General features: G+C 40.6%; 1 protein-coding gene across 3 annotated transcripts in view; it reads right to left on the bottom strand.

Annotated features, from left to right (window-relative positions):
* The window catches only part of UTRN (utrophin), a 456,315-nt gene extending 442,521 nt beyond the window's left edge, over positions 1-13,794 (bottom strand). For 2 of the 3 annotated variants that reach the window (XM_032485082.1, XM_032485084.1), the window contains exons 1-2: positions 13,656-13,794; positions 8,501-8,665 (exon numbers count right to left, since the gene is read on the bottom strand). In XM_032485082.1, coding sequence (XP_032340973.1) covers positions 8,501-8,579 — 79 coding nt within the window. In that variant the 5' untranslated portion in view covers positions 8,580-8,665; positions 13,656-13,794. Of the gene's footprint in view, positions 1-8,500; positions 8,666-13,013; positions 13,147-13,655 lie in introns of those variants that run through there. The other variant, XM_032485083.1, reaches the window with a different exon arrangement.
* Positions 13,795-15,192: the final 1,398 nt, after the last annotated feature.

Genomic DNA, 15,192 nt, shown 5'->3' with positions numbered 1-15,192 from the left:
ATGGAAAATAGTATGGGGGTTCCCCAAAAAATTAAAAACAGAACTACCACATGATCCAGCAATTCTACTTTTGGGTATTTATCCATAGAAAATAAAAACACTAACTCAAAAAGATTATATGTACCCCCAGGTTCATTGCACCATTATTTACAAAAGCCAAGACATGGAAGCAACTTAAGTGTCCATCAACAGATGAATAAAGAAAACATACACTGGAATATTATTTAGCCATAAAAAAGATGGAATTTTTGCCACCTGCAACAACATGGATAAACCTTGAGGGCATTATGCTAAGTGAAATAAGTCAGACAAAGACAAGTACCTTATCATATCACTTATTCATGGAATCCAACAGATTGGTGGTTGCCAGAGATGGGCGTGGCAGGGTGGGCATAATGAGTAAGGAGGGTCAAGGGGTACAAACTTCCAGTTAAAAAATAAATATGTTCTGGGGCTACAATACACAGCATGGTGACTATATTAATAATAATGTATTGCATATTTGAAAGTTGATAAGAAAGTAGATTTTAAAACTTCACATCACACACAAAAAATGTTATAACTATGGTGACGGATGTTAACTAGACTCATTGTGGGGATCACTTCCCAATATATACAAGTATTGAATCATGTTGTACACATGAAACTAGTATATGTCAATTATATCTCAATTAAAAAGACAAAATAATTTTAAAACTGGTAATATAACAATTCACTCTGAGACATGGATCGTTTACAACTTAGAACCAAACTTTGTTTTTAAGTCTATTTGTTTCAGGGTAGATTTCACTGGTTTTATTTTGTGATCTATTTGTTTCAAATAAATCTCAAAAGCCTTCCTCCTAAGTGGTTCATTAAAATATACCCACACTTTGGTCAAAAGGTACAAACTTCCAGTTATAAGATAAATAAGTACTATGGATAAGTACAACATGATAAATATAATTAACACTGCTGAATGTTATACATGAAAGTTGTTAAGAGTAAATCCTAAGAATTCTCATTACAGGAAATAATTTTTTTTTATTTTTTAAATTTTTATTCTATATGAGATGATGGACATTCACTAAATTTATTATGACAATCATTTCATGCTGCATGCAAGTCAAATCATTATGCCTTAAATACATATACTGTACACCTTAAGCATACACAGTGCTGTAAGTCAATTACATCTCAAGAAAACTGCAAGAAAAAATTGTACCCAAATTTGCACATGGTCAACCTCTGAACCAAAGTCTCTGTTCCAATAAAAGTCATCATCCCACTCAGGCCTCACTAGGTGCTCCCTTTGTAAATCTCAGTCTTAAAACTGCTTCAGGAACAGCTCTCATTAAATTCTGAGACAGAATGTCAAATTCCACACAATGACATACAAAGAAGAAATTTATGCATCTCAAAACACCCTGAAGGTTGTTTAATCAATAAGAAATGAAGATCCCTTTCTGCATAACCAAAACCCTTCAGAATATAAGGCAAAAGAAAAAAATGTCCAATACCAAGAGATTCACTGCCTTTTTTGGGGGGGAGGGGTCATTATGTCTATTTATTTATTTATTTATTATTATTTTATTTTTTGTTGTAGATGGAGGTACTGGGGATTGAATCCAGGACCTCGTGTAAGCTAAGGATGCGCTTCACTACTTGAGCTATACCCTCCCCCCAAGAAGTCCACTGCCTCCTAAAATTACTTAGAAGAGTTTGTAAGCAGAAATAATCTTCAACATTTGACTACAGCTTTCCTCATTCCTCTGAAATGCACAGACCACTTTCACTTTGGTTCCAAGAGTCTTAAACCTGCCTCCTTTGTCCATAAATCAACAGCACTAAACAGAATAACCCTCGGAGCTTGTTAGAATTCCAGATGCTGGGACCCACCCCATGTGACTGAATCGGAATCCCAAAAGGTGGTTCTGACATGGGGCCTGAGTTAGCAACTCAATAGGGGTGGAGCCCAAAACCGGAATTTCAAAATAAAAGCATATGCATACATCTATGTAATTACTGAATTAATGTTAAATAACATGACTCACACACAGCCGACGAGAAGCGAGAAAATCAGTCAGTATTAACCTCCAAATGCTAGCCACCCTCAAGTCTTCTTCACATAAATGTCCCACACCAAAGTCTTAATTAGAGGATGGCATGGAAGAAAAGTGCCAATACCAAAACTATGGAATTAGAGAAGCTCTAAAGAGACAGCACTCTTTCAACCACGGTATTTATTTCAAAGTTGTGCCACTTTAAAGACCCAAAGTCATATTTTTTATTGGATTTCTCTGCTACAACAGAAATGTCATTACGTACTTTTTTCCTGTTCTTTGGGGGAAAATAATGTTCCATAGTTAAATGCTAAGATTACTGGACAGAAATCATCATAATCAGCCCACAAAAAAATTATTTTTTCATTTGGAAATACTCACCTATGTAAGTTATTCTCGATCTTTACACCTTGAGCTCCGTGACTGTGACAGACAAAACTGATCTGATCTTCTCTTCCCACAAATTGAGTTCTCAAAACAGATGTGAAAGTTGGACTACCCTAGACCTTTATCTTAGCTGCCAAATGAACACACACACACAATCCCCGTTATTAGCCAGGCTGGGAGAACAAGCTCCTTACAGAGAAGTCCCACAGAGTGTAAGTAAACCTCAGGTGTTTGGTTGTTCAAAGGCACCAGAGCCAAGGCCGGACAGCTACATGCAGGCTGAAACTACCTGCCTCCTGCACTGGACATATGTAAACCCAGGGGCAGACAAAGGAAAAGTGAAAGGACTAGATGCGGCTTAGATTCCTCAGTTCACAGCCATCCTTGAGTAAATATACATTAAAAACTCACACTGACTCATGTTTCAAATACTGAACGGACTGTATTTATTATTAAACAGCTAAGGCATACAAAAAAAAAATGGTAATAGAGTAAATACCTCAGCCTCCACACACACAGCTTGAGGGGAAAAAAGAATCTCACCAATACATCTGAAGCCACCTGAGTAATCTCTCACGACAAAATTTTAACTAATATTTACAACCGCTCCAATGATCTTGCATGTTCCCTTGTTCCCAGAAAATCATCCTAGTGGCATCTAGTTCAAATTTGGGCTCAGATAAGGTTCCATAAGGTTAAGCTTTCCATTCTGTCTATGGAATTAACGTACTTCCACTGCTTACAACATTGTCCACCATTCATGTTTTTCCTTCGGGAACGGATTGCCTACACAGCTTTCACAACCATGGTCACAGGTCAGGAGAATCATGAGAACACAGAAAACTTTTCTAGGCTGGCACTCCTTCAGCATAATGAGGTACAAACACAGAAAATATTTTTATGCGCATTACAAGAATAGCTGCCCTCCTCTACCCGAGTTGAATTTCCATCAAGGTTCCTGTCCCTCACCACAAATCCCCAGGGCTCATGGAAAAAACCAAACCTACTCAAAGACTCCCTTCAAAGCACAGGTATTTCAGCCAAGTAAAGCTTCAGGAAAAAAGAAAGAACTATTTTTCACAGTCCCTTAAACTCTTTAGGAAAATCCCCTCACAGATATTTCTTTAAATGAAAAAGAACTAGACCAGTGACTCCCTAAAGTACAACGTAACCACTGTCTTTTCTAATGAAAGGCCTCTGAAAGATAAACAAGTAAAGTAACCTTCCTCATATTTTCATAAAACCGCATCTTGTTAAGCAAGATTATTTTTATGCAAGCATAGCATTTTTTTAGGAGGCTTGCTATAAATGTAACCAGGTATGATATTCCATATTAAATAATTTGTTTTATTTTTATGTCACTGGCCTCTCCTTTCTACCCTCCCCCACCCCGCACCTCTACCAACTTTTTCAACGCCACAGATACCCATCTGGGCATCAGACCAGGACTTAAATAGTGCCAGATCGCAGTGCATCTGAAATCCACTACCTTTTTATAATCAGCCAGTTAAAAGCCTTGAGCAGCAGGCAGAGGGAAAGAGAAAAGGGAATTCACATCAGAAACAGATTATCAATTTCTCTACTCTCCACCCAGAAGAAGACTGCCTGTCCTCCGGTATTTTCCCCTTTGCTAACTCTTAACAAGGAAGGACAAAGACCAGAGCCAGTAATCAGAGGGGGAGCAGCAGGTTGTGTCTCCTGCAAAGGGCCCTCCCTTGGCAGGGCTCTGATGCCAGCCAGCAGTCTGGAGCAGCTCTGCCCAGGGTCTCAACCTTATAACTACAGTGGAAGAGGCAGAGGGATGTATGAACACAATTAATACTCTACAAAATTTGTAAAGAATAGATTTAGGCACAAAATGAAAAAGTCATCCAGCAGCAACAGAATAAGCTACCTTGTAAACTAGAAAACTGGGCACTCTTTAGAGGTCAAGTGCAGGGTTTCTGGAGTAAGATCACCTGAGTTCTCATCTCAGCTCTGGCACTTTCTAGCTCTGTAGCCTTTTTCATTGAATAAACATTCCTTGCTCACCTACTATGAGCTAGACACTGGGCTTGGTGCCACTGATGTATTGGTGCATGCTCTTGCAGAATTAAATTTTAGTAGGAAGTACATTAACAAACACACAAAACAAGAAAAGTGCCATATAGTGCATATGGGGAATTTAAATAAGGTGGCAGTCAAGAGTGACTGGGAGAGCTACTTTCTAAAGTCAGCAGGGAAGTTCTCTCATGAGAGGTGACAAGAAGGAACTCATTAGGCAAAGGCAAGGGAAGAGGAATGTGCAAAGGCCCTGAGGTAGGCATGACTGGGGCTTTGGAGAAATAAAAAGAAGGCCAGTGTGGCAAATTACTTCTGTGTGGCTCATGTCTGTCATCTGTAAAACAGGGATTATGAGGATTAAACTCTGAGCACCATATTTGCACACAGTATGTGTTCAATAAGTGTAAGTTGCTAGAATTATCATTGTAATTATCATCATCATCATCCTCGTCATCATCAGTGAGAGCCCATCACCGGAGGTGCGCAAGCAGAGTCTAGGTAATCACTGCACAGGCATAGCCGGGTCATGTGGCATCTTAAGGTTCCCTCAACAACTAGATCCCAGGATTACACAAGAAGAGAAAAGGTGAAGGAAGAAATGATAAAACTGTTACACTCAGGCTTCCTGCCCAAAGGCTTTTAAAGAATGCTTTGAATCATACAAAGATATAAAGTTTACTGACAATTCATTCAACAAATGGCCCTTTCCCATCTGAGAGTCTATGATTCAAATCCCTAACAGTCCAAATCCTCACCTGGAGCTAGCTGCCACAGCCTTTAGCCCTGAGGTCTACCCTCTTTAGGGCACTCTGAGCTAAAACTTAACACAACAGCGCTAAGAAGAACAGAAAAGATTGACTTATTCTACGTTAGTGGCATGAAAGTGTGTCAGCTACTGACAGAATAAAATAGCAGCAAGGCTATTCTTTGATTTTACATGTATTTCAAATCATTTTATTATTTCACCTTTAAAATGTTCCAAGCAGAAGTTTATGCATTACAGACTCCATTGACAACATATTTCACTTAAAAAAAAAATTCTTATTCTTGGCCTACTCTCAAAATATTTACTAAATTGTTAAGCTTTCTGAAGCCCACTGATTCAAGCTGTCAAAAATGCACTCATTGATGATGGATGAACTTGACTTGTATGTCTTCAAGTTAGAGAAGAACTACTTTAACCTGGCCCCAACCCCTAAATTATAAAGGTCATATTCTTTCCAGTTCTTCTCTGTAATTCACTCAAATCCAAGGCAAATGTACTACAACCATAAAGAAATGTGTAAGTTTTACATTCATGAAGCTATTTCATTATCTACTCTTGATATTTCAAATTTCTGTTTAGATGGTGAAAATAACTTTAAAAATGATTAAATCTCACACAGAGCATAAAGCAAATTCACATTGAATGAGGGCAATATAAACAATCCTAATACCTTAACATAAAATGCATAAATATTTTAAAATATTTTTATAATACCAGGCTTTAGACTGTTCAAACCCAAGGATTCCAGAAGGAAAAAGAATCTTTATAAACCAAGAGATGGAGTTTATCAGAATACTCTCAACATTAATTCTTTCCCATCCCAATCTCTACCCCTTACCCCACAACCAGTCCCCCAAAAGGAAGAAACCTAGAGGAACAGATTAGAATTAAAATTCTCTAACAGGAAAACACTCCTTTAAAAAAAATCAAAAAGCAAGAAATTCAGTACGGAACAGGTTCACGGAACAACTTTAAAAAATATACATTATAGGTAGATGATTCCTTTGACTTAATCTGAACTAAAAATCCCTCTTCAATATGTAAATTTTAGAGTACCATGAGAAATGACCACTATATGAATATCTACCTTAAAAGAATCAAAAAAGTGCCTTCCAGAAAGCAAGACTGGAACAAACAGGCCCATTCAAACCCAAATTTACCTACTTTTTGCAACATAATCCAGCTGAAAGAATGTGATTCAGATCTCAACAATGCAACAGCTATCTTTTCAATGTGTTTTGAAGTAGGTGCCATCAAAAAAAGAAGTAATAGTCACCGCCTTGGCATTAAAACACTCAAAGCAATTTGTCTTTAAAAATATTAAGAATACAGCCTCACTGAAAAGTTTTAGAAAGTACATATGAGCAAAAAGAGAAAAACAATCCCCAAATGTCAAGATGAGCACTATTAACATTTTAGTGTACACTCTGCTAAACTTTTTTGAAAAAATATTTTTCACATAAATGACTTCATATTGCACACATTTTTTACTTAACAATATCAAGAACATACTGTTATGTTCATATGTATATATTTATGAATGTATAATCTACTTTATAAATACTCCCTAAATTATGATTTACTCAATTTTCAATACTGGATTTTTATGGTGATTCCAATTTTTTTCTGTAATAAAAATGCTATGATCAACTTTTTGCTTGTATGTTTTTGTGTGTTCCCTAGGAAGAAAACTCCAAACACAAAGCTACTCAGCCAATTAGCATGCATACGCTAAAAATACGTCATAATTTCTACCCAACTATCCCTCAATAGTGTATGAGAAGTCAGTCTTTTTAAATGACCATTTTTAATTTAAGGAATAGTTTCGAAGTTATGTGTACTCATCATATATATATATCTAGTATTTTTTAATTTATATAATTACTTTTTTATGGACATGGCTAAAGTATATAGTTATAAATAGCAAAGGGCTTACTATAATGGAGGTTGACTCAGAAAACTACTTAAGAACGTAACTCCTCACAATTTACAGATCATGACAAGCAGGGATACATTACATTGTCTCACTTCTATCTTCCTCCTTGTTACATTTACATATTTCTAGATATACATTCTGTACGCTACATTAATAATCTCTTATATCTGCATAGTACTTTATGCTACTGAAGAATTTCAAACAAAAAGAATTCGGGAGGAATAAAACATCCTCGGAGCATAATTTAAAATAGGGTACTAAGCTGTATCCCTAAAAGATCCTTCAAGTTACACAATACTTAGCTACATACGTAGAGCCAAGACTGTAATAACCAAAATCTTTACCAATCAACCGACACCAGTTTTACGCTGGGAAATGTGTATCTTAAATGTGTATCTCTGTTAATTTAGAGCTGATTTTCAGTACATATTTCTTTTTGTTCAGGGCATATTTCTGCAGATTCATAAATAAGAAATAACTTCCTAGCATAATATAAAGATGGTTCATACAGCTAAAGCAGACTTTAGGTTCCTTTTATGGTTTTAAAGTGTCACTGGATGTAAGTTTATATCCCAAAGTAACTCTCAAAGTTAGTTAAGTACAGTGTTCACACCCAGGGTGGAGTTCTGTGTAATTTTCAAAACTTAGAAAGGCCTTGGCTGCTCAAAAATATCTCCCCTTAGAGTCTACCTCAGATCATATTTGAATCTTTTTTAAAACAATGAAATGTTTATTCAACAGGTCTGGAGTGGAGCCAGTGCATCTGCATTTAAAAAAACAAAAAAAAACAGACTTCTCAGTTGATTCATTTGTACAGCCAGAATCGAAAAGCACTCAGTTTTATACAAAGATTGGAAGACATTCTCAATTTAAATGTGTATATGAAAACTATTAATCTGTTTTAGTCTGATTTATTAGATTATTTAGGTGAAAACTGTTCCTTGAGAAGGTTCGTAAGAAATTTCAAAAAGGGAAGCACAGGTGGGGGACACCTTTTGGGGGCACTTCCTACTTTAAGCCTCATTTTTTAAGCTGCATTTTTGTGTTCAAGGGGCAGCCTTATAAATGAACAGTATTCAACTATGGGTGGCAGTTTCACCAAGCAAGCAATGCCAGTCAACATACCATGAGACCAAGTTGGGTTGAGAAACTAAAATAGGAAAAGCAGAGATATTCTATTACCTTGTACAGTATAGTAGTCATGTGTCAGAATTACGTTTCTCAAAAGAAGTTTGCCTTACAAGAGTAGTACAAAACAAGCCAGAAAAAACTTCTAAGTAGTTTATGCATAAAAATAAATCACATTCTTAAGCTTCCATCACTTACCAGATCTGGACTTAATGATGTCACTGAACTCGTTCTGCCCATCGTCAGCCCTGGCCTCATGTTCACCATACTTGGCCATCTTAGCCGAGTTTCAGTATAATCCAAAGATTTTACAGGGTCTTCTTTTTAAAACTTTCAGTTTTCTTTAATGATCAACATCAATACCTAAATGAAAAATGTAAAGTACCAATTTGAAAATGAAAATATGACTATAATGTATAAGTTGCCATGTAATATATGACTATATGTATAATGACTATATAAATGACTATGCATATTAAGTTTTATATATACATTATATATAGAGTCAAGTACAATTGTATATAGTTATACATAGTAGCCATTCACTCAGCAAATATTTATTCAGTCCCTACTATGTGTAAGGCAGTGATCTGGGCAATGGAAATATGACTATCAAAAAGACACACTTATTTACAAAACAGAAGCAGACCCACAGACGTAGAAAACAAACTTATGGTCACCAGGGTGGGGAAGGGGGGTGAAAAGGGATAAATTGGGAGTTCGAAATTTGTAGATACTAACTAATATATATAAAATAGATAAACAACAAGTTTATACTGTATAACAGAGGGAACTATATTGAATATCTTATAGTAACTTATGGTGAAAAAGAATATAAAAACGAATATATGTATATTCCTATATGACTGAAGCATTGTGCTGAACACCAGAAATTGACACAACATTGTACACTGACTATATTTCAATAAAAATATTAAAAAAAGAGACAGCCTCTACTGTTTTGAAATTCATAGACACCAAGCAATTAATCATATAATGAATTATTTCATTACAATACTGATATGTTACAAATGTACAAAGGAGAAGCATAGAGTAATATGAGCATACAGCAGAGGAATCTGACCTGCCCTGGGCAATTAGAGACTTTCTTGAAGGAGTGACTTTTGAGTCAAGCCTTCAAAGATGAGATGAATTTAATTAGCAAAAAAAGAGAGGTGGGAAGAGTAGAAGAGGCTCCCATGTGAAGTGGCAGGAAGAATCATGGAGCATTCAAGGATCTGAGCAAAGGCCAGTGTTTTTGGAAAGAAGATAGACAAGAAAGATCTGTTGAACTAGGTGAGGAAGGTAGACAGGACCAGAGACAGAGCATTGTAGACCATGTCAATGCTTTTGGATCTCTCTTTAAAGAGCAGTGGCAATCCAGAAGGTGGTTTTAAGCTGAAAAGCAACACGACTGTGGCCTAAATAAAGGTAGATTGAAAGAAGTGGGTGGGCATGTAGGATATTAGATATTAAATAAAGAATGTTCATAGGATTTGGGAAGTGATTGGATATGAGAGGTTCAGGATACTGAGGTGCAAAATGACTGCCCAATTTGACTAGGGCAATTGAGTCATCCACTGAGCTGGAGAACAGTGGAGGATGAGCCTCTTAAGGAAGAAATAATGAGTGTGAATTGGATTTACTGAATTTGAGATGCCTCTGAGATATATATATGTATATGTGTGTGTATTATATATATATAGATATAGATATACATATAGATAGATATAACAAAAAAAAACTTGATCTCATTAATGGTCTGAATTATATATAAATCTGGACAGTAACATGCTATATGCATTGACACAGATCTTATTCTGGAAAATACATCATGTGAATTCTGCTGAGAATAGATACCCCTCAAAATAATTTTAATCTTTAGTAATTAATTAGCCAGAGGCATCTTTAAAATTTAGGATAGAATTGAGGATTCCACCCTGCAGAACCACCTTGTAAGAATGTCAACAATAGAATGCTTTCTGGTACACAATGCCCCAACAACCCAAGCAGAATCAGAATTCAAGTTTAAGTTCAACAGCTTGGCTATATCCTAACAGCCCCTTAAGGGCACCCTAGGTGCCAGTTAAATAAATTAATCATTTAATTGGGAATATAATAATCAACACATCCAAATATTACTCTGCAAATAACAGACATTAATTCACATATTACAATAGAAATCAGAACCAGAGCTTACTGCTAGCTAGGATTAGACAACACAGTTCTTTAATTCAAGGACACACCGTATGGCATTATTATTTTTTAATATATTTCCTTTTACATATTTATGCAATATTTAGAAGTTTTCATGTTTTATAACATATAACATTCAAGGAAACACTATATTATTTATAAAAATATAAATACATAAAATATTGTTTTTTCCTTACCAGTTAGGAAAAGGCTGTGTTCTAGTAACAAGGAGGGCAAAGTTACCTTAGAAAAACATTTTAAGTGTTGAAGTGTTTGAGGCAGGAGGTGTGGATATAGCTCAGTGGTAGAGTACATGCTTAGCATGCACGAGGTCCTGGCTTCAATAAACCCAATACCTCCATTAAAAAAATATTTTTAATAATTAAAAAAATAAAGTGAGGCAGATGAAAACTGTAGTGGACTGCTAAAGCTTTAGGAACAATTTCTTCTCCAGTAGGGAGGCATATATAGGTTGGATCATCAGTCTGCCAGATTCTGTGAGAATATAAAAACATTTTTCATTTTTATATTGTCACTACTGTTATACTTTATGGATTATTATGTAATTAAGTTCCTTTGGAAGGGTACACCACTATAAAAGATTTGCTCAACTCTTGTGTATTTTATTATATTCAACAATCAAACGCATTGTTCAGAAGAATGCACATAAAATTTTATTCAGGAAAAAAAGCTTTACTCTACAAAATTCTCTTTACTTGAAAGCAACTATTCCCTTGGAGAGCTATTTTTAATGTTCTCCTTCATATCTGGTCTTAGCCAAGGGTCTTCAATACTTTCTCAAGACGTTTCCTATTCCACAAAAGAGAAAAGTAAACTGTTTGAACACACAGAACTTTATTTCATTTGTATATTACTATTCCTTCATCATCATATTTGATTCTGCCACTCCTGAAGATAATCGCTCAAATTTTCTCTTCTTAATAATCAAAATCCTTCACATGTTACAAAGATACAGCAGAAACGGAGATCAGAGGACAAGAAAAGAATGAGAAGAAGGGAGTATCACAGAAGACCATTTTACCAGTGACACACAGCCACTGACTGCCACTTGTTGCCACTAACGGTCAGGGGTCGCCAGGTTGAGTACCATATGGCAGCAATTTTATTACAGGTTGTCAGAAGAAAGGATCAAAGTTTCATCACGAACAATGTGTGACCCTCCACTTACACATCTATAGTATAGAAGCCAGGTGGTCTGCCACACCAAGCTAGGTGAGAACAAGAATAAATGAATGGGATATTGCTTTACAAGTGTTCAGCCCTTTACAACTGTAACTTACTGTTACCTCTGCTCTATCTTCTGTTTCCTCATAATGATGTTCTGCAAAGTTTAGCCAGCTCTTTCTCACTGAAACCCACACTGGACTCTACATTCACCAATTCTTTCTTCAGAACATCTCTGGCTGTCATATGGACCAGAAGCCAGGAGCGTGTGGCCATAAACCTAGGTTGAAAGTATGGAGGATGGCCTTAAAGGAAAACTAATGTTATAATTTTCTTTTAATTTTGGAAATTACAAAATGTGAGAATACAAATATGTTTAACAATGTGCAGTTATGATGGAAATACAGTGAAAGCCTTAGGCAAAAAACCTATTCATTCATTTACACTGGGAACCCAAACCTAAGAATGTTATAGATTCTGGAAAGGGAAGCCCAGAGGGCGTTTGCCGCTGTGCATGAAACTTAGCGAAAGACACCGCCCAGGGTCAAGAACTGCCATTCATTCTCGGAAGCGCTCCAAGGGAAGGTTCATACTGGTGTGATTAATACTGAGTAAAGGGGCAATAAATTTAGGTAAACACCTGAAGGAGAGTTAAAGAGCTGTCTCATCGGTTCCATAAATGTGGACCAGGGGGCGGGGAATGACTCCGCGTAAGCCGTGGTCCTCGCCGCCGGGTTCTCTGGAAGCTGAAGCACCCACGAGCTTCGCATTCCTGCAGCTCCCGCCTGACTCGCGGCGCTATCGGCAGCCTGCTTCCTCCCGGCCACCAGCAACCAGCCCAGAGGGGCCCACCCACCCGACTTCCCGAGGCCCATGCAAGTTACAAAGGAATTGGTGCGGCTGCTGCCAGGTGTCCCAGGGGCCACGAGCTCCCACCCGGACCCCGGGAATCGGGACTCCCCCGAACTCGGTTCACGCCGGCCACGGCAACTGACCCTCCCAGGTGACCTGGAGGCTGGTAGAGAGGAGACTCTCCCCGGGGCATCCCAGAGAGCGGGGCTGTTAGATTAGACCCGGAGCTCCCCAGTTCAATGTAAAGCAAAATGGGGGGGCCCTGGCTCTTGGAAGTCGGGCACGTTTTCTCCTCCCCTTGAAACAACCCTGGAACGAATCCCTCTCGTAATCTGGGGCTTGGAGAAAACATTTTACTTTTAACAGCGTGCCTTGTAAAAGTTGCATCGCCTAAAATTAGCGTTGTCCTGGTTTTTAAAGTGGCTTTGGCAACCAGAGCCTCGGAACTGGAGCCACACAGGGGCATGAATTACCTTACCAGTTGCAGCAAGAGATGCCAAGGGTCCAGAAAACCAGAAGAGGAGACCGCGCGGGACTACGCACGGAGTGAGCGCCCCTCGCCCCCTCTCCAAAGCCCCACCCTCGGGAGCAGCAACGGCCCGGAGTTCAGCACGTTTCCTGCCAGGCGGATGGCTGGGAACCCTTCCCCACCCTGTCCTTGCGGACACCTCCGGGCCCCGCCTTCCCTGGGCTGAGTGTGTGACAGGCCCTCCTAGGAAGCCACGTCCCCTCTTGGAGATCACTGGCCCACTCACCGCGCAAGGCACGGATGAGTGACCCTCTCATCCCAGAGAAGAGGAAAACTGCGGGAATCGAGAAGCCCAGAACCAGTCGGGGGCGTTTGGGTCGTTCGCTACTGAACGGATCCGCAGGACCTTGTCCGAGCTCTCTCCACGTTTCTGGCATTCTCTATCCCGCCGTGGGGAACTGAACGGAGATTACGAGGAAGGTGCTCGCAAAAGTTGGTAACATCTTAGACTCAATGTTGAGAAGGAGCTCGGGACGCTGATCCTAGGTGCAGAAGCCGCAGAAAAGTCCATCCCCCCCGCAGCCTACACCCCATTTCCCCGGGGCTGTGGTCGCATTACCTAGCCGGAGGCGTAATAATGCATGGGCTTACCTGCTCCGTGACCCGCGGGCCCGCCTCGCCTGCGGCCGCCGCCACCGTGTCCCGGGAGGGCCGAGGGCTTCCGTGGTGTGTTCGGGACGTAGTAAGCGCAGGGGTGTGTGTGAGTGTGGGCTCTGTGCGTCGGTTTTTTTTGTTTTTGTTTTTGTTTTTAAGGAAATATGGAAAACCAGACAAGATTCAAAAGAAAAAAAATTTTGACACCCGACTGAAAACGCCCCTCACTTGTGCAATCTTCCTGCCCCGTAGTTCCGCCAAAAACCAAAAACAAAACAGTCCAAGTGCAAACCTGGAACGGGCGCGCAGGCACCAAGTTTGCCAAACACTAGAGTTTCCGTCTGCAGAAATGACCCGAAAGAAGGGGGGCACCGCTGCCCGTGATTCCCCAATCGGCTTCGGGAGCCAGAGGCTCCTCCTCGCCCCTCGGCGGGAGAAAGCCCGCGGCAGGCTGCGGCTGCCCGCTCCCCGCTCCCCTCCTCTGAGGAAAGGCGACTCCACAACTTCGTGCGCGAGCGGCTCGCTCCTCGGGCTCCTCCTCCTCCTCCTCCTCCCCGCCGCCGGCCTGCCCCTTTGTTGGAGAGGGGAGAAGGGTGCCGGAGGCCGAGGAGGGAGGGTGGGGCGCAGGACCGCCGGGGCGCGCGCTGCCGCCCCCGGGAACCGGCTCGCGCCCGGGCACCCGGAGTTCGCTTTCCCCGGGAGCCGCTGGCCGAGCAAGCCTGGCCCGCTGACCGGCGTCGCCCCAGAGCAAAAGCTCCCCCTCTGCTCTCCCCCTCCGCCGCCGCCGCCGCCGCCGCCGCCGCCGCGGGGCCGGCAACTTTGTTCCGGGAGATCAGCCCCTCTCGGCTCCGGGTTCGGCCCGGGCCCGGCCCAGGCGGCCACTGCAGGCTGGGCTCCGGGAACGTGGCGCCGGGGGTCACCTGACCGCGCGCCCCGTCAATCAGCGCCCGCCCGGCCGGCAGCAGCCGGTCTGGCGCTCGGCTAGCCTGGGGCGGCGCGCCCGGCGCGGCTCCGGGAGCGGGCTGTGCGTGCCGGGAGCCGGGAGCCAGCGTGGATGCCTCGCGCTGACGCGATCCCCTTTATTCAGAGTATCCGAAAATGTGAGTCACACCCCCTCAGGCAAACCCAGGCTCTAGCTGGGATGTTGTTTTTTTCCTCCTTTAGGCGAGGAATCTTCATTTGCCCGTACACTCACCCGTCTCAGTGTGTTGACGTTCAGGAAATTCTGGTCCTACTTCCAAGGGTATATTCATTTTATATAATTTTCTTAGTGTCGTTTTTTTATATTAAGAAAAACTTGAAATTTAGTTCTACATTCGTTCATACGTACAAACAGTGTTTGCGCTGACTGTCTATTCTATCAATATACAAACACACATCTATTACGGAGTCTGTTTCAAGGCTGAGGGGTTGGTCGAATAATATCTGGGAAGAAATGAGTTGGTTGTGTGTGTGTGCATTTTTCTTATTTATATACTTCATTCCCGATGTGTTCCTGAAATTCTTTTACATGATTATCACACTTGGAAGATGA

The sequence above is a fragment of the Camelus ferus genome, chromosome 8 (genome assembly GCF_009834535.1).
Source record: "Camelus ferus isolate YT-003-E chromosome 8, BCGSAC_Cfer_1.0, whole genome shotgun sequence".
NCBI lineage: Eukaryota > Metazoa > Chordata > Mammalia > Artiodactyla > Camelidae > Camelus > Camelus ferus.
The sequence above is the reverse complement of the archived record's forward strand: the minus strand, read 5'-3'. Positions and strand labels throughout refer to the sequence as shown.